Source organism: Phoca vitulina, unplaced genomic scaffold (assembly GCF_004348235.1).
Source record: "Phoca vitulina isolate PV1807 unplaced genomic scaffold, GSC_HSeal_1.0 scaffold16, whole genome shotgun sequence".
Classification (NCBI taxonomy): Eukaryota; Metazoa; Chordata; class Mammalia; order Carnivora; family Phocidae; genus Phoca; species Phoca vitulina.
The window spans coordinates 2,386,242-2,409,542 of NW_022589719.1; the positions used below are offsets into that span (position 1 = coordinate 2,386,242).

The following is a 23,301-nucleotide window of genomic DNA, read 5'->3' on the forward strand; positions in this document are numbered from 1 at the left end:
TACACTGTGGCCAACACTTTAGAAGTTCCTTTGGGTCATAGCATAAAGTGGAGTTTTGGAAAGAATGCAGGAAAAGAGATGAGATGGATGAGAGTTTGAGTTCCAGACACACAACTTATTGTCTATGTACTTATCCCTCTTAAGTGCTTCAGACCCCAATTTCCTCATCTATAAAATGTGACTGGTGAGATGTGCTTGGCATCTCCCAGTGGGGTCATTTACAACAATTTTGTAAAATAAGTAAGAGATTACTTTGGACAAAGGAAAGCCACAAGCCAGCCAGACCCCAGACATGGAGCATATGCAGCTGAAGTGACTATTTCAGTATCTTCTTTGGGTCCTGATTAGTACACTAAGGAAAAGAAGGTGTTAATGGATAATGGCTATTGATTACATTTGATTACAATGTTACAGAGGTAGATTAGAGTCTTTCTAAGCCATTCTGCTGAAGGCAGAGGAAGAATAGGAGGAGGAGAAAGGACCCATGTGAAAATGACAGTGCTTCGTGAGTGCTCAGTAAATATTAGTCAGCATACCAATAATTATCATGATCAGTGGAGAAACAGCATGCCACCACAATCATTATTCTTTTTCCTGAGAGGTTGGATACTCCAAATATACTGTAATCAAACTCAGGTCACACATCAACAATTATAAACATACATCCTTCACCTTCCCAATCTATAGTCTTGTTTCTTGGGGACCATAATTGAACATAAGCAAATACTTACTTGGGTCTTCAAAGAGGTATTCTTATTTAATTGTCTTCAAAAGCCAGTCTGTTCACAGCCTTTCTGCCTGAACTACCAGCTTATAAAGGAAAGAGAATGTTTTTTTAACCAATTTTAACTACTATCCGACAATTAAGTCTGCTCACAAATAATTGCAGTAGTGATGGCAATAGTAATAACAGTAATAAAATAGCTTACATTTATGGAACACAGACTAGTTGTAATGTGCTATAAGCATTTTACCTATATTAACTAATATAATCCTCACGACCACCTCAGGAGATAGGTTCTATTATTATCCACATTTTACACCTTAGGAAACTAAGACACAGATTGGCTCAATAACTTAAGTTCACATAGCTAATAAGTGGCAAACCAGGGACCTCTAACTCAGGCTGCATGGTTCTGGAGTCTGTGCTCTCAACTGCTTTGTCATGCATCTCTCCCCTGTTCAGCTGCTTGTCCAGCACCTTTTGCAGCATCTCCAACAGCTGTAAGGGAATTTGATGTTTTTAGAGACCTTTCCTTCTACTGTTATTTCTGTCCAACATAGGTCAGATCTTCAGTGGGAATTTGGGGCTAGTATAGAAGAAGACCTTCTTCCTTTCTGGCTTTATGGAATCACTTCCATATGTCTTGGTTTAACTTCAGCCACATCCAGATTTGCTTCTAACGGCTCAGTGATATCGTCACCCTGGTGTCCAGTGTCACAATTCCTAGCTCCGCCACTAACTGGTTTTGTGATCTTAGGCAGATTAGTGAATGTCTTTTGATCTCAGCTCCTTCATTGTAAAATGAGGCATCTTCATATGATTGATAGGAGAATTAAATGATGTATGTGTAACATTTAGCTCAATGCCTGGCGCTCTCTAGGCTCAGGACCATTATGTGAAGTAATGATAGGTAAGGTGGAGGTTGTATAAAATATGCTATAGTTGCTGTCTTCAAAGTTAATCAGTTAAAACATTAATGATAAAACTCGCAAATATCACCATGTATCTGATTGCCTCTGAGGATTTAAAGATACCAAATTTGGTAAAAGTTCCAAGGTGGTGAAATTTATGTGGTGTGGAGAGCAGACATGCAAGGCTTTTATGGCAAAAGCATGGGCATGAAGTAGTGTTTGAAGCCAGCCAAGGGCGCAGATAGTCCAGCTACATTGGGAGACTGTATACTGAGTCATGGAAACAAAATGACAAACTGGAGAGAGGTAGGAATGAACTCATAGGTTTGCAGGCCAGTGATGGGGCCATCTCATCAGAGAAGAGGGTTTGCTTCAAAAATAATTGGAAGATAAGACCAGGTAGGATGGATGTGTTAATTAACTTGATGAGGGAAACCTTTCACGATGTATGCGTATAAGAAATCATCAGTTTTGTCAGTTATACCTCAACAAAGCTTGGGGGAAAAAAGACTTGGTAGGTGAGGGTGGACCAGATGTTTGGGATGTTGCATAAAACCATACCTTTCTTTCACCTGTAGTGCCCTTCATGGGCAATTCTGACTGAGAAAACCATGACCATTTTTAAAAGACCAATTCCAATACTACCTTTGGCAAGAAGACCTTTCTCCCTACTGCCAGAAATTGCTTTGCTCCAATAGACTCTTACTTCAGTTTATCTTTATTCCTCCTATCTATCATGACCACACATGCCGGCTTGTGTAAGCTATTATGAGTCATGCCTGTTATTCCAGTGTGATTATTAGCAGAGTTCCCGTTCACTCTAAAGTATATTCTGTTTGTCTGATAAAATATAAGGTCACCTACTTACAACCCTTATCACTTCTCCCCTGTGTTCTGCTTAGTTGTATATTGACGTCTGGGGGCCTCTATTAAAATGTTCATGTGAGCAGAGATCATATCTACTCACCTTTGTATTCCCAGTACAGACCCTAATAATTATTAAATGAATTTAAGGGATTGAAAACGTGGGCGTCGAAGTCTATACTCTTCGACTTTTTGTGTGCCCAGCATCCTCTGGTTCCTGCGTATGCTAGGTGCTTCATAGGTCTGTAAATTTGATCTGACATCCATGGGCTTGTACGATTTCTGGAGTGTGCTGGAGATGACATTAGCACAGACTAGAAGTGAGTTGTCATAAATCTTCTCTTCTCCCTACCTGCTAACCTGTGCATGTTTCTCACTGACCATTTGGGTTGGTCTTAAGGCTGGAAGAAATTTTTTTTTTTCCTTTTTAAATCCAAGGTGTTAAACTGAGAGTCATATGCTTGTGTGTGCTCTACTTTAATTGCACATGGGTGACTAAAACAGCTCTACTTTGTAGAATTCAACTTTTCTCATTACCAGGTCTCTATTAGAAAATTTAGAATAAAAATTAATGATGATAGATGATATTTCAATGATCTAACAGTACATTTTATAAACTATATTGAATTTTTAGTGTTGTTCAGTTAGTGTTATTTTGGGGAGGTTTCTAGCTGGGATTTCAACTCTTGTTTTACGACCTCTTGTGACTTAAATAAATTTATCTGAATTTTCTTCTTAAAATTTCTAAGAAGCTATACTAGTGGATGTTAAAGGGAATAATGCCTAAATTTTCGATACTGTTTATTGACAGAGTAGTCATTTGGATGACTGTTTAAATTTCCTGATTATCACAGGAAAGTGTCATTATCTGTGAAATCTTGATTTCTAACTTGGAATCTTTCAGTTCATTTTTTAAAGTGTTGGATCTACATCCTCCAACATCTTGTGGGTTAAGGATGCCACAGCTATTTGAAAATATACAACCATGTGACTACCCATCAGGCATCAACCCAGGGTTGAATGCTGACCCTTGTGAACTTGGGCTTCGTGGAAAACTAGAGTTCAGGGCCCCGCTGAAGGCCCTTGGAGAGAGGTCCTAAGAATAAATCCCTTTTGGACTCGGCACAACCCCATGCTTGCCAACATTTTCCATGACCAATGAAATTCCTTTGAAATTCCTTGTTAGTAAATGCTTCTTTGCCAGGTTATATTAACTGAGCCTTCTTCTTTGGAATCTCACATGTGGGATTGTTTCTTTTTCCTTCTTTGACCTTAGAGGAAGTTTTCCTGACGTAGGTGCTGCTGACGTTTTGTACTAATTAATGTTTTCTTGTACTGGGCTTTCCTGTGCATTGTAAGATGCTTAGCAGCTTCCCTGGCCTGTATCCACTAGATTCCAGTAGCACCCCCACCCCAAGCCATGATAACCAAGGATATTGTCAGACATTGTCAAGTGTTTCCAGTGGGGAGGAGATGCAGAATTGCTCCCTGCTGAGAAACACTGCCTTGGAGCCTCAATAGAAACCTTTGCAGGTCATGGAAAAGGCAATGTCCTTAGAGCAGCTCTTACCAGTCCTGTGACTTGCATAAGACCCTGACTTCTCGGACCCTTAGTTTCTTTACCTGCAAAGCAGGGATAATGACACTCAACTTGCAGAGTTGTTGAGATTTCAGCCTCACTAGGTGTAGAAACTGCCAGGTACATAGTAAGAGCCCCATACCTGGTAGTCCCTGTCATTCTTCTTTGGTGAGTCCCAACTTTTCCAACACTTGTGATGCCAACTTAAGAAGACATGTGTCTCTCTTTCTCCCCCTGCAAACAGAGCATGATGAATGTGGCAGCGGGCAGCACAACTGTGATGAGAATGCCATCTGCACCAACACTGTCCAGGGACACAGCTGCACCTGCAAACCGGGCTACGTGGGCAATGGAACCATCTGCAGAGGTAGGCTTGCTGCCTTAGGGGTGAGCTGGGGCCTCTGGCCTGCCTCGGCTCCTGGTACTCATGTGGCAGACCCTTTCACCATGGTGGTAACTGAGCCTGGCCAGGCTTCTGTTCCTGGTCTGTCATCTGGTGAGGGCACTGTGCAGCAGAGAAGAAGAAAAATGTTTTAAGTCTACATTTTGGATTGAATGCAGAAGGATGCCTTTGGGTGAGGGGCATTGTTCCACAACTGTGACTGGCTCTGTTTGGCTTTGCCTCTCGGCCTGAGTTTGGGAGGGACACTGTGATTGCTGATGTTCCCTATGAGCTTTGCTCAGAGAGCAAGTGGGCACTGCCCGTGGCCATATTCGAGGTATCTGCTTGGTAGGAGGCTTCAAGTCTCTCTCTGTGTGCTGAGCAGTTCAGCAATTCAGAGGCAGTGCCTTGGCTGCCATCTGCATTTAGAATAAAATTAAAATTGCTCCTGATGGCTTATGAGAGCATTCAGAATCTGGTCTCTGGCTCCTCTCAGCTGGCAGCTCTCTCTTCTCTCTCTCTCATTCCTTCTACAACCAACATATTATTCCTCACTATTTCTCAAACATGCCAACCACATTCCCATCTCAGGGCTTTGCGCTCTCTGTCCCCTCAGCCTGGATACTTCCTTGGGGTCTCTATGCAAGGATTCCCTTATCATAGCAACTTTGGTTGGCCAACCCTAAAATAGCACCCCCTATTATTTCTTAGCCTCATACCCTACTTAACTAACACAACGTGACAGAACATTGTATATTTATGTGTTTGCTTCTGTACTGTCTGCCTCCCCACTGGAATGGAAGCTCTCTGAGAGCAACCACTTAGTTTTGACTCCCTGGTCTGTCCCCAGCAATTAGAATGATGCTTGGCACGTTGTAGGCACTCAGTAAGTATGTGTTAACTTACTGAATTAACCAAAGAGGAAAGTGACAACATTACACTGAAAAGGGGGCAAAATGTACAAAAAACAGGAAATAATCCTTTGAGTTAGGTATTATTGTAATTATCCCCATTTTAGAGGTGACAAAAGTGAGGCACAGAAAGGTTAAGTAACTTACCCAAGGACACACAGCATATTATCAGTACTCCCCTGCAGAGATGACATGCTGATGAAGAGAGAGAAATAATGTGCAATGACTAAGTAACTATATTCATGCTCTCAACTGGGGAGAATTTTTAAAAATCGATTTTATTCTCGGCACACCAACTGAGTAGGTGATTGTGGTTAAGCTTCTAACTCTTGGTTTTGGCTTAGGTCATGATTTTGGAGTCGCGGGTTAGAGCCCCGAGTTGGGCTCCACGTTCAGCCTAGAGCCTGCTTAAAGTATTCTGTCTCCCTCTGCCCCTCCCCACTGTGCTAGCTCTCTCTCTCTCTCTCTAGTACATAAATAAATCTTTAAAAAATTGATTTTATTCTCTGTTGGTGAGGTTGGGGTAAGCAGATTTGTTTATTATTTGTTTACATGACAGTGTAAATTGGTGAAACTTTTTAATGGCAATTTGAGAAAATCTATCAACATTTAAAGTGAATCTGAAGAGTAATATAAGGATCCTCTTGATTCCATCAATTTTACCTTCTGAAATGTATTCTAGGAAATGCACATGTCATGAGGGGAAGAATATGCACGTACAGTGATGTTTTGCTGCATAGTTTGTATTCACTAAAAGTCAGAAACAACCAAAATATCTGTCGGTAATGGAATGATTGATTTCACATATTTTGTGGAATGGAATACAGTGATTTAAAACTCTATCTCTATGTATGTACATACACGTGTGCATGTGCATACACACACTCTGAAAGATCTCCAAGACATACTTTTGAGAAAAAAAATCTATAGGACAATACCTATATTATCATCACATATCTAATTTATTATTTACAAATATCTATATGCATACTTATGTCAATGCGTAGAGACTGGAAACATGCAAACTGTTCATTTTATTGTCCATGGGGATGTGTATGTGTGACAAAGAACATTGACCTCAATGAATTCAATGTTGTTTGCATCTTTTACAGTGGGAATTTACACATATAATATTTGTGTGTGTGTTTTTTTAAGTTCCATGAGGCAAATAAAAGTACTAGTGCTCAGGTTTTAAAAGAAGGCTGAAGATACTTAACAAAGTAAAACAAAAAGACCTAAATATTAATATAATTCCGTGGATTATCAAGCCCACTGCTGGTACTTGCATGCCAATGCTAGAAGTCTGAGGAGCACATAGGGATTTGACTTTAGTGCATTTTTTTTTTTTTCAGAATTATGTTACCTCATAAAATAATATTAATTGCATTAGTTCAGTGAGTTTGTGTTTGCCAAACCCTCACATGTCATTGTGGTACGTAGTAGCTTCACCTTTGTGAAATTTGAAAGTCTGATTGTAAAAAATGTAAGTTTCAGTAACATTCCTGGTGTCCACAGGCTCTGAAAATACATCTTCACTTGAAAGTTATGAATCAAGGACAGTAATTTTCTTACCGTGGTTCTCATGGTCATTTGTATGGACATCAATAAGATAGGGAGAATCTCATGTTTTATAAATAGTGCCTAGGGGGGCAGGGCAGTGTAGTTGAAGAACTGGACCACAAGGTTACAGAGTTTGGGGTTAGACAAGATTTCCTTGCTGGTGAGTTGTAACTTCTATATTTTTACATAGTAAAATTGGGTTAACATCACCATCTGTGTTTTTCCAACAATGTTATTGCAAAGAAGTTTTAAAAGAGTGTATATGTGTATATATATATCTCTCAATGTTTTTTAAAATATCAAATGCTGTAAAATGTAAAAACAGTATCAGTAGTGGTAAAATGAGTGAGAAGGAGTAGGCAGTTGATGAGTTGGCTTGAACCTCAGCTTTCTGACTGAAGTACCCAAATTTGTGTCTCAGTTTCAAGGCATACATTTTATAGTTTTCCAACTGTAACTGAAACATTTACAGAGAGAGTTGGACAAGGATAACTAGACAACTAATTTTTTTTAAAGATTTTATTTAGTTGAGAAAGAGAGAGAGAGAACGAGGGAAGAGGGGCAGAGGGAGAGAATCTCAAGCAGACTCCCCGCTGAGTCATGACCCTGTGATCTTGACCTGAGCCCAAATCAAGAGTTGGCTGCTTAACTGACTGAGACACCCAGGTGCTCCAGAAAGATCCTTCTAAGTGAGAGAGAGAAAGATCCTTCTAAGTAAGCGAGCAGGGGGGGAGGGGCAGAGAGAGAAGCAGACTCCAGGCTGATCAGGGAGCCCCCCGTGTGGGACTAGATCCCAGCACCCTGGGATCATGACCTGAGGGTAAGGCAGAGGTTTAAGGACTGAGCCACCCAGGCGCCCTTGAACTATTTTTTTAATGTATAAAAGCTCTTCTACAGGTGGTATTATTCAGAGAATTGACTACATCTGCATAGAAATAAACACCATTAACACTATTCACAAGCAAAACACAAGGCAGCACTTTCTCAAACAATACTAATTGGTGTGAATTCTTTCAGATGGGCTTTCCTGGTGGCCAGTGCTCAGGGAAGGTGTTTTTTTGGATTTTTTTTTTTTTCCACGTGGATGGTAAATACCCTTTCAGCTTCAACAGTCACAAAATACGTGGGAGCTGGCTTGCTGAATGTGTTTGCATATGTTACCGCATTAGTTCCACCATATCCCTGGAGGTTGATAGCATTGTTCCAGCTCACGGGTAAATCTTGAATAAGACATAGCTAAATCCAATTTAACCTGATTAGTGCTACTGTCTTTAGTTCCCTTCATCTTTTCCATTTTTCTTCTCTTTCCCCTTCTTCCTTTTCCTCTCTGGCTATTCATTATTTAACACTCTTTCGTTTGTTTGTTTGTTTCCTTCTAACTAGAGATTGTAAAGAAATCAGAAAGGGAAGAGAGAGTACAATGGCAATCTATAATTTTTTAATTTGCTCCCATTTTTTGATAGACTAAAATACTTTTGAAACTATGCAAGATTTGCTGCTAAAAGTTTGGGGTTAAATGGACAAAACACTGGCAAACTGTTTCAGATCTGATTTGCACAACCTGACCTGAGGGTCGGGATTGTGTGTGAGAATGTTGACCTGCTTTCCTTCCCAGTCCTGCATGGACCTGGATCTGAAGGTGGGTCTTGGGCAGCTGCCAGTTAGTAGGCGAGACCTTCTCCCTTGTCTGTCCCTTAGGGCTGGATGAGATGTGATGATCCTTGAGAACATTCTTGTCTTAATGACTGATAATACTGACATTTATTTTATAAACATAGAGTAAGTATGAATTCCGTGTCTGGAGCATAGTTCTGGGCACCAAAAGAGTAAAAGGCAAATAAGACAAGGTCTCTGGAGATGTCACCATTTAGTGTGGTGGGGGAAAAGATTTGAACAGATGCTTCCCACCCAATATAACTTATTTACAAAATGGTATTATGTGTAAGAGGCTTACAAAAAAATATTCAAAATATAGAGCCACGTGAAAGGCATTATTATGTGTTAGTTAGGACTCCTTTGGTTGCAAATAAGAGGAATCTAGCAAGCCTGGCTATGTAATTGTTAGAGCCCAGAGTAAAATGAGAGTGGGGGAAAAAAGGAAAAGTCTTCTGTTTAAGAGTACTAAAATATAAAGTTCTTGCCTTTCTTTTGTAGTCTCTTTCTCAACTTATCAAGGTGTTTTCTATTTGCTATTTAAAGTCACTCCCGAGGGTGCCTGGGGAGCTCAGTTGGTTAAGTGTCTAACCGGTTCTCCTTCTCCTTCTACCTCTTTCCCTCCCCCGCAATTAATTAAAAAATAAAGTCACTCCCTTGGCTGCTGGGATACTCTTAAGGTGAGTGCAGATGCTCAGAGAAACTTCAGGCCCATCCCCTAACTTGACACATGCACTTGGCCCACTGACCTCAGGGCTCCTCTCTGCTGGCACAAGTGCAGTGTGATCTGGCTGGGGCAGGGAGGTTGAGCCACTTATCTCCCCTTCCCTTGAGCCCTGCACCCCAATCCACAACAGATGGGCAACCTAAGAGACTGCAGTCTCCCCAGCAGTTCCCTGCATCACTTGTAGAATGCACCTGAGTGCTGTCAGCTTGGGGTGAGGATGACACAGTCATCCTTTACCTGGAGAAGCCCCCGTGCCTGCATTCCCAACCCTGACCCTTCCTGTATCTGCACCAGACCTTGCTGGGGGCAGAGGGCAATTATTGGTGAGTGGCGAAGACAGAGGCTGTGAGGGACTAGGGCCCAGGGGTCAGAAGAAGGGAGAGCTGAGAACTCATCCTGGGTTGGGTGGAGGCCATGGGAGATGGGACCACACATGAGCTGAGGCTCCAAAGCCTCAGTGAATGCTCTCTTGTCCCATCAGACCGCATTTCCAAAACACATTCAAAGATGAAATTATTAAGAATGTTAAGATGGTGGCACAGAGCATTAATCCCCAAATGAAGGGTTCTTCTGAGCTGGTTGTATACTGGTGAAGTTGGACATGTCTGCTGACCTTTGCTTTCCAGGTGTGTCATATAACCTAGAGCAAAAATGTGATTGGGATTTAGGAACACATTTCTCCAGGAGCTCGAATGCTGATAGTACTCTCTCCTGTCTCCTTGCTGGATTGGCTCCCTACTTTGTCTTCTTATGGGCTGGCTTTGTGTTTTGTCCATGTGGTTGAGGATCAGATCCTCTGTTTTGTAGCTTCAGAAACGTGGCCTTATCAGGCTACCAGAGATGAACTCTTGGGGACCAATATATTAATTTTTTATGATAACTGTTGTGGTTTGAGAAGAGCCTACAAGTGATACCCTTTTCCCCCCACCTGCATTCAGAACCAGTTGAGAGACAAATCAAGCAGTGGAAACTAAAATGTCAATATGAGCACTGATAAAAATTATACCAGAAAACATTGTTTATGTATTTGGTAATAATATTCATAATGTTGAATCCCCAAATGAGACTGATGCACCTATTCACAGTGGACCAAGGCAACCCCTGGAGCACTCCACATAGGGCTTCCTCTGCACACTGAAGAGCAATAGAAACAGCCCAGAGTGGGTGTTTCCTGTGTACCTTGTGATCCCTAGTCCGTAAGTGAGCAAAGACCTGGGCTCTGCATGTCCAGGTCCTCTCTCTCACTCACCAGCATTCCAGAAGAATGAGAGGGTGGGCCAAGGGGAAACCTTCCTTAGGGAAATCAGATAAATAGAAAAGAAGTCCCCCCCCCCCCCCCCCCCCGCGCCAACTCACCAACTCCACCAACAACTTATATTAAGCAGTGGCAAAATGTAAAAAAAAAATGGCAAACTGTTTGTGTGTAGTTTCACCTTCTTTCTTAGATGAAAATATGCAGGGAGCTATTCTTTACAATTCTGCATTCTTTTTTATTTTATTTTATTATGTTAATCACCATACATTACATCATTAGTTTTTGATGTAGTGTTCCATGATTCATTGTTTGTGTATAACACCCAGTGCTCCATGCAGAACGTGCCCTCTTTAATACCCATCACCAGGCTAACCCATCCCCCCACGCCCCTCCCCTCTAGAACCCTCAGTTTGTTTCTCAGAGTCCATAGTCTCTCATGGTTCGTCTCCCCCTCCGATTCCCTCCCCTTCATTTTTCCCTTTTTACTATCTTCTTTTTTTTTTCCCACATATAATATATTATTTGTTTCAGAGGTACAGGTCTGTGATTCAACAGTCTTAGATAATTCACAGCGCTCACCATAGCACATACCCTCCCCAATGTCTATCACCCAGCCACCCCATCCCTCCCACCCCCCACCACTCCAACAACCCTCAGTTTGTTTCCTGAGATTAAGAATTCCTCATATCAGTGAGATCGTATGATACATGTCTTTCTCTGATTGACTTATTTCACTTAGCATAATACCCTCCAGTTCCATCCACATTGTTGCAAATGGCAAGATTTCGTTGTGTTTTTTTTTTATGGCTGCATAATATTCCATTTTATACACACACACACACACACACACACACCCCACATCTTCTTTATCCATTCATCTGTTGACAGACATCTTGGCTCTTTCCATAGTTTGGCTGTTGTGGACATTGCTGCTATAAACATCGGGGTGCACGTACCCCTTCAGATTACTACATTTTTATCTTTGGGGTAAATACCCAGTAGTGCAATTGCTGGGTCATAGGGTAGCTCTATTTTCAACTTTTTGAGGAACCTCCATACTGTTTTCCAGAGTGGCTGCACCAGTTTGCATTCCCACCAACAGCGTAGGAGGGTTCCCCTTTCTCCGCATCCTCGCCAACATCTGTCGTTTCCTGATTTGTTAATTTTAGCCATTCTTACTGGTGTGAGGTGGTATCTCATTGAGGTTTTGATTTGGATTTTCCTGAGGCCGAGCGATGTTGAGCACTTTTTCATGTGTCTATTGGCCATTTGGATGTCTTCTTTGGAAAAATGTCTGTTCATGTCTTCTGCCCATTTCTTGATTGGATCATTTGTTCTTTGGGTGTTGAGTTTGATCAGTTCTTTATAGATTTTGGATACTAGCCCTTTATCTGATATGTCATTTGCAAATATCTTCTCCCATTCTGTCGGTTGTCTTTTGGTTTTGTTGACTGCTTCTTTTGCTGTGCAAAAGGTTTTTATCTTGATGAAGTACAAATAGTTCATTTTTGGCCTTGCTTCCCTTGCCTTTGGCGATGTTTCTAGGAAGAAGTTGGTGCAGCTGAGGTCGAAGAGGTTGCTGCCTGTGTTCTCCTCTAGGATTTTGGTGGACTCCTGTTTGAATTCTTTAAGTAAAAACTCAGAGCTAAAGAGTTAGCCCCAGGGGATTTATTGGCTCATCATCTCACTATCAGTTCCCTGGCTGCAACTCTCTCCAGTGTGGATCTCCTGATCTAGGGTCTGTTCTAAACCTACTGTGATGCCCTTGCTCAAAATCCTCCAGCATTTCAGAAGATGGTGATATCACACTCCTAGTGTCCCCTCAGTGTTTTCTTGATGTCTAGAGAAATATGTTAAACACTGGACAAGGAAAGAGTAGTTATTTTCAAACCATGTGTGGGGGCTCTTTCATGACTTTGCAATTTATGGCAATGTACCTTCATTTTTTAATTACCTTTCAATTCCAGAAAGCCCTCCCTGATCTCAGGCTGGGTGAGCACTCCTTCTCTGTGCTCCAAGACACTCCAAACCTTCTCCAGTCCCTGTAATCCCATGCTGCAGCTGACCATTGACTTACCTGCTTCTTGTAGCTCATTACTGCAGATCTAGGTTTAACCAGCATTTAGCACAGAGCTAAGCATGGTGTAGTGCTCGGAAGTTTCCTGATGAATGAACACATTAAGATTCCTTTCTAATAGAGCATACACTTGTGTATCTAGAAGATTATTGGAAGATTCTGCAACAAAGCAAAATCTGCATTGGGACACAGAGGCATTTAGGCCACTCAAGCTTTGCCCCCAGCTGAGGATACCTCCTCCTCTCAGGAAGGTAGATATGCAAATAGACGTTAGTGTGGAGTCTGCTTTGTTAATGGATTGACCGACTTTTGAAGAAAATCATGACAGTAAAATTCACTTCACTGTAGAAGTTCCTGGAATATAGCTGCATGTCTATTCTGAGGCACATTAGAATCCTCTAGTTCTCTGAAGTAATTTTTTATGAGTGTGTTTGCATCGAGGTGCATTTGCGGAAGTGCTGCTTCCCAGAAATTCTGCTTGATGGGAGGCTGGATAAATTGTACAAGAAAAACCCAGAAAGTGAGTTAGCAGAAGGCCAGAGAAGGCTTGATATAGACAGATTAATGTGAGAGCACATGCTAAAGATGTAAATGAAATTCTGAGTTTAATAAGTAATCTAGGGATCTTACATGCACAGAGTTGCTTTCAGAGACTCAGATGCTATGGGAGGAAAGGAGAGGGAGAGACAGGAGAGAAAAGGAAGTTGTTTTAATACAATACCACTGAAGATAATGAAGTTGATAAACTGCTGGGCTGTGACTCAGAGAAGATGATGTTTAGGGAGTTTGAAGCAAATGCAAGGGGAATAGGAAAGCCTTTGGCAAGAGTACTCACGAGTACTCACAACTCTTTGGCAAGAGTTTTGAAAGCAGTTAACGTAAGGAGGAAGACTCCAGGAAGGTCCCAGTCTAAAATCCTGCCTTGAGATGTACAGACAAAATGCTGGAGAGAATGACGAGAGGTAAGATTGACCTTACGGCACCGTTTGACCCATTTAGAGCCAGGTCCATTTGTAAAAACGTATTCGTAGTGATAAATAGATAAAGGTTGTGAATATTTTTAAGAGTGCACCTCTGGTTATAGAGCAATTTCATAACATTTCGAAGAGGGATTTGAAACTTGACCCTACACGTGATTCATTTATGAAATCAGGAAGCAGGCAGGTTAGAGGAAGCTCAGGATCAAACTCTGTCAATAGGAAGAGTCTTTCAACAAATGTGAACTGCACCTGTAGCAGTGAGAGCCACTGAAAATTTTCTACCTAAAGATGATATGGGATCTGTCCCTTTGGTAGTGGTTAAGGGTTTTTTTTGTTTTTTGTTTTGTTTGTTTTTTTTGTTTTTTCAGGATCATATTGAAATAATTGGACCAGGTCAGATTACTATAAGAAATGTGACTTTCAGATTTTTTTAGGACTATTTGATGATTTGACCATGGATCATAAACATAAAGACAAGACTGATGTGGGTGTGGATGACAAAATCCCTTTCAGTTATGTTCAGCCTGTTATCAGAGAGTGTTGTTAGCACAGAGATACGGGTTTGAATATACAGTGGTAAGATCGTTTATTGGGAACATGCCAGCCATATGCCATGCTTAAATATTCATAAACCTGAAAAGTGGGCTATAGAATGACACGATTTTATTCTAAAGAAGCTACTTTGTATTGAATAAAGTCTATACTCTTCAGCAAGGCACTCAAGACCCTGTGACAGCTTGGCCCTATCTGGCTATTTCGAGCCTCATCTCTTACCCATTACCTTACCAGTCACACTTGAGAGTTAACTAACTATTCTCTGTCCAGGCCAGGCCCCCTAACTCACGCCTCCTTCCCTCTCCTTGGGATCATTTATTATACTGGAGAGACTTTTCCATCCTCTTTTTCTTCCAGTTGAAGAAAAAAGTTTCTTCCTGTTTACCCCTTTTTTTTCCTTAAAGATTTTATTTAGGAGAGATAGATAGCATGAGTAAGGGGGGGAAGGGCAGAGGGAGAGGGAGTAGCAGGCTCCCCTCCGAGCAGGGAGCCCGATGCGGGGCTCTATCCCAGGGTCCTGGGATCATGACCTGAGCCGAAGGCAGATGCTTAACTAGCTGAGCCACCCAGGGGTCCCCTGTTTACCCTTCCTAGTCCCACTGAAATCCCATTTTTCCTTGATCTTTTCAGTCAGAATAAATTGCTTCTTCTCTTATTTCTGCTTGTATTTAATACGTTATGCCTTGTTAAATTTAGCTGTTTACGTATCAGCCTTTCTCACTGACAGAAGACCTTGTGCTTCCTGGGTGCTCAGTAAATATATATTGATGTGAAATGGGAATTGGCTAGTTCATCTGACACAAATCCACTCTGCTCTTGTAGCCTCGTGTATTAATTACTCTGAATCTAGACCATCATTCAGATAATCAAAGAAAAATTAAAATTGTAAAGTAAATGCTTGAGTAATATCTATTTTAATATTTTAGAAAATCATCAATGGGCCTTTTATTTACGTTCAAAGACACTATCTGTTGTACACAGAAAATTCGTTTATTCTACTTTACGTTTCATTCCTATTGATACCAAATACCCCATCGATACCAAATGTCCTATGGATACCGAACATAATTATACTAGAAATGATCAAATCCTTTATCCTCATTTAAGAGGCAATAGGCAGCCTAAGTGTGGTATCTTTTTTGCATGTTTGCATCTCTCTCTCTCTTTCTTTTTTTTTTTTTTTGCACGTCTATTTCAAAATCTTCTTTAAATGGCTCCTATTTAGACTCATTCACTTATTTACTCAGCAGTCCTACCTAGGGCTAGGTGTAGATCTGGAAAGCACTTGTGATGGGAAGTCAAGGCAACATGGGGAACATGACAAGTTACTAAACACAGAACTCTGCCCCTCATGCTCCAAGAGACTTCCATAGTTTCTCAGAATGTACTGTTAAATAGGACATTATCTTTTCATGTTGTGTCTTGACTCCCCAGTTGACCATTGGGAAACATTTATGAGTTTCAGATCTGTATTCCACTATGTGGCCCCAAACAGCATGGAATCAATTATTCTGATGGTCATATAACTTTGAACCATTGATAAACTTGGGATCACATTGTTTCATAAAAATGGAGTATTTCTCTCCTACTGCCTGTTGGAAGTTTGGAGTGTCACCATTTTTTTTCTCCATTCGTGCAGGTTCAAATCAGTACAAAATCGACATGGGACAATGTGGGAATTGTAGTGTTGGCTTTATCTTGGTCTCTCTGGGACAGTCAGGCCCCCCTCCAGGGCTCGCCTCTCATAGTGTCTTAATTGTAAGGGCAGAAGCTAAAAGAGACAATGCTTGGTCAGATCTCTGCTTTACTGATTGCATACAAATGGAACATTCTGGAAGTCTCTCTATGCCTGATATAAAAGGTCTGAGGAAGAGATGGTTTGTATCATGTTGGAGCCATGGTCTCTGTGGCACATGTGAATCAATTTGTCACTTGCCAAGGAGACACTTCTCCTCCTAAGCGAAACAGCTATTTTCTGTTTGAAAACAGAAACAAAGAAATTTAAAACAAACATTCCACTGCCATTCCCTCCTGAGGACTAAAAAAGATAGCATGCTAAAGACGCTCCATCCCCACTACTCCAACCCCAGAAATGCTCACCTATTTTAAATGCACTATTACTGGTAATAAAAGTAGATTGGTAGTAATGTTAACCTGAGTATTTGAATATCAACTGCAGTGTTAAGCAGCATTAAAATAACTTCAGACATTTTTGGCAAACTCACTATCCTACAAATGCTTACCAACCAGTACTCGTACTAAATTTAGAAGTGGGTGTATTTGTTATAGTCCTAAAGTAGAGGAGGGCACTTTTAACACTGATGTAATTCTAAGAGAAAAAAAGAGTTTCTGTGACTAGAGGAGATCATTATGCTTAAAGTTTCAATAATGTTTCCTTTGAGAAATGTGCCTGAAACTAGAAAATGAAACTGATTGTGTCATAAGTTATCAAAAGGTGTTCTGTTTATCAGCTTGATAAAGAACTACAAGTAGGCACAGAAGCTGTATTGTAGTCTTGAAACCAATAATATTCTTTTCCTTCAAGTGCATTTCTACTGGGTGAAAAGAGCCTCTTGGATGCACTTAAAGCACTTTCCATCACTTACCAAAGTCTGTGCTTACCTTTTAAAGTTTGCAGATAGTGACTACATCCCTGGGGACTTAAGGAAAACATGTTAAACCGGCTTGCATCACGGAAGGAGTGGAAATCTGACACTTAGGCAAGTGCTGATTCTTTTGAGTGCATTTTGAGGTTATACTTTGGTAAGTTACATAGATGTTTGTTATCCATAATTTCCACATCTGAAATGACTCATGAGATTAGCAGAGCCATATAAATCTATATCAGTCAATTTTATTTTAAAACAGGCTACTGAACATTGACTTTCTGTTCAGAAATCAGGATAACATGATCTTTCTTTCCTAAGTAACAATTCTCAATGGACCAAGAGATGTTTCCTAATGTTTCTTTAGGCAACATTATTGAAGATATCATAGTCAGTCTCTAGGCCATCTTCTGGATTATGATCTGTTTGGGAGAGCAATTATTTGCAAAATTTTCAAAGTATTTAACAACTGGTACAATTATAGAATGGTGCCAGCTATCCTTGACATGCCCATACCAAGTGAGAATATGTGCAGAGTATTTATTGTACGTAGATCCAAAAAACTATAGTACCTGGTTGGGTGCCATATTTTAAGGCAAGGTTAGCCTAAATGGATCTGGTCTCTTTTAATGATGAATGTGCTATGAGACCTAAGTAGTCAGAAGCCTAGGCCAGGTACTGCTGCTGGGTCTGCCTGGCCCAGGTACTTCTTTACTATTGCCTTAGAGACTGCTCTTGACTCAGTTTTATTAAAGACACAAAGGACAAATGGAAAAACACCATAGAATGTGAAGATGTCAACGGACTTCGGGGGTATCGCTAACGTCGATCCTCCTGCAACAAGGATATTGGCGGAATCCTTAACTACTACTGGCCAGTAATATGTGTTGTGGTTCACGCTTGCCTGTTTTGTATTTTTGCCTCATTCTATCTAATGATGTATTTCTTCATCTCAGCCTCATGGATGCTAGAATAAAGTTAGATATGCCCATAGCAGAGTGCTTCGGCTCTGCTGATGATTACTCACAGCTTACTCCTTAAAATACAGTTCTCTTCCAGCTCAGTCACACTGAATTCAGTGTCTGTTTGTATTGCATGTGCTTCATCTTACCATTTATAGCTAGATGTTTATTTGCCGAGGCATCTGGTTTCCATAGTGTCCTGTGATAACTGAACCAGTCACCTGACCTCTTGGTACTCATTTGTCCATTTGTCATTAGATGAATTACACCTTCAAATTTCTTCTGACTCTTTGCTCCGAAATGGGAAAACTGTAGTGCCAAATGGCTAACACACGTGAGATTACTTAGCTAAGGTAAGGAAACAGTGGCACCTGCTATGCTAGACAAGCTCCAAAATTTCAGTAGATCCAAAACAATAAATTCTTATTACTCCCATCATTGCTCACAGAGCGGGTGGTGAGTGGGGGTGTTGCTCCACAGAGTAGGTCAGGAACCCACTCACTTTCCATCTTGTGGTTGCAGCCTCTTCCTGGTTTTCAGAATCCTCACGCTTTCATCAGCAGATGGGGAAAAAGAGGTCATGTAGGGGAGGTTTTTATGGACAAGACCTGAAAGTGGCACATATCACTTTGGCTTATATGGCATTGGACAGAACTCCATCCATAGTCATACTCAATAGAGCAGAATGTCTGTGTGCCTGGGAAGGGGGAGGACACAGCTGTCGATGAGCACTAGCAGTCTCTGCTATATTGTTGTAAATAAAATTCTAAGTGAATAAAAGTGGCTGCATTATTATTTGTAGAAAATAAACCTTTGTGCAGTTCTGAAATGAATTCTGGCTGATGCACTGTGAAGATCATTTGTAGGCCTTCAGGTAAGCAAGAATGGGAGTATCCAGGGTTTAAAAATTTTTCCAACTGAGTGAATGCATTCTTTCCAACCATGTCATCACCACTTCTATCTGGCTTCAATCAAATTAGACACTTCACTTTTTGTCCAAGCTTCCAATCCTGCCAGTTTTAAGAAAAATTGAGAAACTCTTTTATGGGTCAGTTGAAAGCATTGCAAAAAATTCAGAATTATTAAGTGTCTCTTGAGTTGAACTGCCAGTGACACAGTAAAGTAACTCTCCCCCTGAGCCCTGGACCTCTCATAATTCTACTACTTAAATAACTGATTCCCACATGTTACTGTGACAATTCTCTTCTTCTTGACAGTAATCGTTTCTTCCAAAATTGGTAAGTTTTCCATTTTTAAACTTAAGACAGAGAAATCATGTGTCTGTTCTCTTGCACTGTGTGCTTGCACTCATTTGTGGACAATACCATTTTTCGATGTGGCACATCCTGAAAGATCCTGGGCAGGAATAAGGCAAAAATTCAAGTATTTATTCAAATCTAGCTTATGCTTTTGGGTTTGTGTTAGGAATAAGATATTTTCTTATAGGTTGAATATTAAAATTTCATAAAATGCTTATTAAGCTTGTATAAGTAATCACGTAGATGACAGGAATTCCTAGATATCCCCTAAAACATAGCCTATTTTTGGAGCTGTGTCTAGATGAGATTGGAAAATGGTTTGCATTCAGTCTCCTAGACTATTGAAAGCTGATTTGTGGAGTTTTACACAGATAAGGATATTGAGTGTTGGTATATTCACTTACAGTATCTCTTTGGGGACTGTATTAAGGGGAAGAAAACCAAAGTGTAATAAATGTCTTGGAAGAGGATTTGCTTTATGTTTAACAAAACAACGCAAAACAGGCATATTCACAGATGTGTGTTCTAAAATTACTAGATGTCCTGGCTCTAGAATAGCATTGTCCAGTTGAAATATAATGTAAAACATGCATGCTACTTTAAATTCTAAAAGTTGCCTTAACAAAGGAAAGATACAAATAGGTGTGACACCTGTCAGATCAGAGATCTAGTGCTCAGCAGTCACCTGTGGCTAGTGGTGATGTCAGCAGTTATAAAACCTTCAGGGTAGGTTTCAATTAATAAGAAATTACTATGGCACACTTTTTTTTTTTTTTTAAGATTTTATTTATTTATTTGACAGACACAGCGAGAGAGGGAACAAGCAGGGGGAGTGGGAGAAGCAGGCTTCCCGCAGAGCAGGGAGCCTGAGCAGGGGGCTCCATCCCAGGACCCTGGGATCATGACCCAAGCTGAAGGCAGACGCTTAACGACTGAGCCACCCAGACGCCCCTATGGCACACTCTTTAATCTGTACCCTTAAGCACACAGAGGAAATCTCTGGAGAGGCAACATGGCACCCTTAAAGTAGGAAATGGCATTTTCCGTGATTTTGTTATATTGAAAGCCAGTTCTGACTTTCAGTTGATTGTAAAACTATAGTGTTTGTTAAGCAGACAGATGGCTGGAATCCATATACCAGGGGTTGAGAATATCTCATTTCTTCTACAGTATATCATTTCCTGTCTCAGGTTGGAATTTTACCATAAAGTCAGGTATTAAATTGAAATGGGTTACATTCATCAACACTCAAATGATACTAAAGAGTAGAAGGAAAAAGAGAACAAGTCTATAGCATTTACCTTTGTTGCATTTCAAGATCAATTTTATATTAAAAACAATTCATAAAAAAGATGTAATGCTTTTCCTAATGACCTGCTCACTGTGATAATGATGCTTGTCAACTTTAAGTAGTGACATGTTCTGCAGTCTCTTCTTACAGCCATCAGCCACAGAAAAACTATGCAAGACACAAGGATAGAGAAGCTTGACAATTTGTGGATGATTTTCTGATATGCTTAAACATGTCACATAGTGGGATTACACTTGAATGCCAAATTTATAGAGAAGAAAACCTCATTATTTTAGACCCAGTTAATTGGGAATAGTATTACTGAAATTAGCAAGAGGAAGTCCCAAACTTTGTAAATATAAGGGCTTCAGAATCTGACACTCAAAATGAAAATTTTGACACATACTGTGTTATCTACGGCAACATCTCTTAATTTCTCTGACTTTGATTGCTTGCCTAAGGAATATGGAGGATATGACACTAACTTCACAGTAGGTATTTCTGTCCCCGTCTTTTCCCTTCTGGCTGCTTTCCAGTCCATCCAGCACACAGTCAGAACCAGAGTGATTTTCCAAGGTTGACCTGCAGGCAGGATGGCAGAATGGTAAAGAGCAAAGCTTCTATAGCTGGACTGCTTGGTTGGAAGCCTGGCTCTATTATTTAGCTAGCTGTGCCACCTTGAGGTAGTCACATAACCAATCTGTGCCTCACTTTTACAATTAGAGATAATAATTATATCTCCTTCCAGGGGTTGTTTCCATGGTTAGGTGAGGCATAAGTGCTCAGAGCAGTGCCTGGCATGCAGTGAGTACTATTGGGTATCTGTCTGTCTGTCCTGTGACTCTATGCTGAGGATTGTCCTGTGTATCTACTTGACCTTCAGGATGGGATTTATACTTCTTAGCATGTTACGCTGGCTTTTCTGGATCTAGTTCCCACCTACTTCTAGCCTTATTTCCTGCTACTTCCGCTGCAATGAAATATGTACTTGAGTCCAACCACTTATGGTGCTCCACGTCATTTTCCTATGGAATAGCTTAATGGACGAGTGTATGGATTTTTGGATTCAATCTGCTGTGTTTAGAACTGGTCTCCTGCACTTTGCAATTCCATGAGCTTGGAAGTTACTCAAAGTTCTCTGACTTGAGGGTTAAAGAGCTTATACATAGTATGTTCTCAGTTCTGTCCTCCTTTGAATATCATTTCCCATCATTTTTACTTGGCTTTTGCTTGTCCTTCAAAATGAAGTTAAATTTTTTAGCTCTTTTAAACGATCTACCTTTGCCCCTGCTCTGCGTCCCCTGCCTTGCACTCTCTGTCCTGCCATTATCATGTTGACTATGACTGCTAATTTGCTTAATCTATTTCCCTCCCTGGCCTGGGAAAACAGAAAGCATGTCCTTTTCATCTTTGTGTCCTTAAAGCTTAACATGTAGGCATTATTTAATAAATGTTTGTTGATGAAAATAACTGATAAAATAGTTGTGAGGTTTAAGTAAAGTAACCTATGTTGTATTTGACACATAGTAAGAACCCCCTAAATACTAATGGCCTTTCCCTTAAAATTCACTTTTAGGCATTTAAGTCATGTGCGAAATGGGTGTTATACTTTTCTGAGAAGACTAAGAAAGTCAATAAATGAGGATCTTGCTCAAAACACTAGTATTCTACATTTGGTTTCTGTTGGGATGTGGTCTTTGGTCAGCAGAATAGTGAATGGTTTGTCACCAGATTCAAGTAATTCCATTTTATATAAATTGTGTTTTCTTTTACTCCAAGAATGTTGAAGCAGTATAAAATGTAATACTATAAAAAAGTATGACCAGCTACCCACAAGCCCATAGCTACCCCTATCACAGCAGTAACAGCTAGTATTTATGCGACACCTGTGAGCCAGGCATTATGCTAGGAGCCTGATGAACAATACCTCATTTCAGTCATACCAGTTCTCAATGAAGAAGGTCGAATTATGTCCCCATTATGTATATAAGGCATCCGAAGCTTAGAAAGGATGATTGAGGCAATTAGCTATGCAGTCTGGGCCGGGGATGAGGTTAGACAGCGAGAAAGGGTTTTATGTAACCATGGAGTGAGTTGTCATGTGTATGAGTACAAGCTTGGAAAATGCAAACACCTTCCATGGAATGTAGGTCATGTGGGAATAATACACTTCTCCTGAGAGAGTAATAAGGGAAATGGACTTTTGGGACATGAACAAAATACCTGATAATAGCTGGGTAATGGAGGAAGCATTCTCTGAAGAGGATAAGGATTTAGGGAAATTTGTTTCCCATCAGCAGAAACTCCAGAAGTCATAGCCAGGATTTGTGGGAGAAAGGAAGCAGCAGAATCAATGTTGAGTTTGAACTGAGATGGATACAGGAAAGATTGTGTTTTTGGAGCGTGCATCAGTGGGGCCTGGTTAGATTCATCTTAATATTCCCAGTGGTGGTTCCTGAGGTAGAGTCAAGAGAATCATAGGTGCAGAAAGTAGCTTACAGACAGGTGACAGAAAATGACAGCCAGAATAGAGAATTGGACTCCTGTTGTTGTTGCCACCCAGCATTTTTTACCTGTTGGTAACCATTCCTCAGTTTCCTTCTGGAAGCCACCTCTCCTTGCTTTCAGTCCATGTGGCTTTAGCATTGGAACCCATCCCCTTTCTCTGAGACCCTTACAGCAGTGCATTTTCCTGGCCACAAGGATTAGTTGAGGGTTTGACAAGTCACTTAAGCAGATCCAATTATTCGCACCCCCCCCCCCCCAGGCCTGCCTCTGGTTATATTGTCTCACTCTTCTGCCAGGGGAGGAATCTGGAAGGATATGACCAGGAGCAGTTGTGGCCTTTGGGAACCACAGGGAGAAGCTGTCTTAGAATGAAACCAACACAGAATTGTGTGGGGAGACAAAGTTGTACTAGATCCAGAAAATACTGTTGGAGCTTCTAAACCCAGCCATGCCTGAAGTAGGACTACCCCTAGTTTTGATTAATCCTGTTTAGTTGG

At 40.7% G+C, this 23,301-nt stretch overlaps 1 protein-coding gene across 2 annotated transcripts in view; it reads left to right on the plus strand.

Moving 5' to 3' along the window:
* The window catches only part of NELL1 (neural EGFL like 1), a 794,433-nt gene that overhangs the window by 468,859 nt on the left and 302,273 nt on the right, over positions 1 to 23,301 (plus strand). For both annotated transcript variants that reach the window (XM_032413839.1, XM_032413840.1), the window contains exon 14: positions 4,323 to 4,445. In XM_032413839.1, coding sequence (XP_032269730.1) covers positions 4,323 to 4,445 — 123 coding nt within the window. The remainder of the gene's footprint in view (positions 1 to 4,322; positions 4,446 to 23,301) is intronic.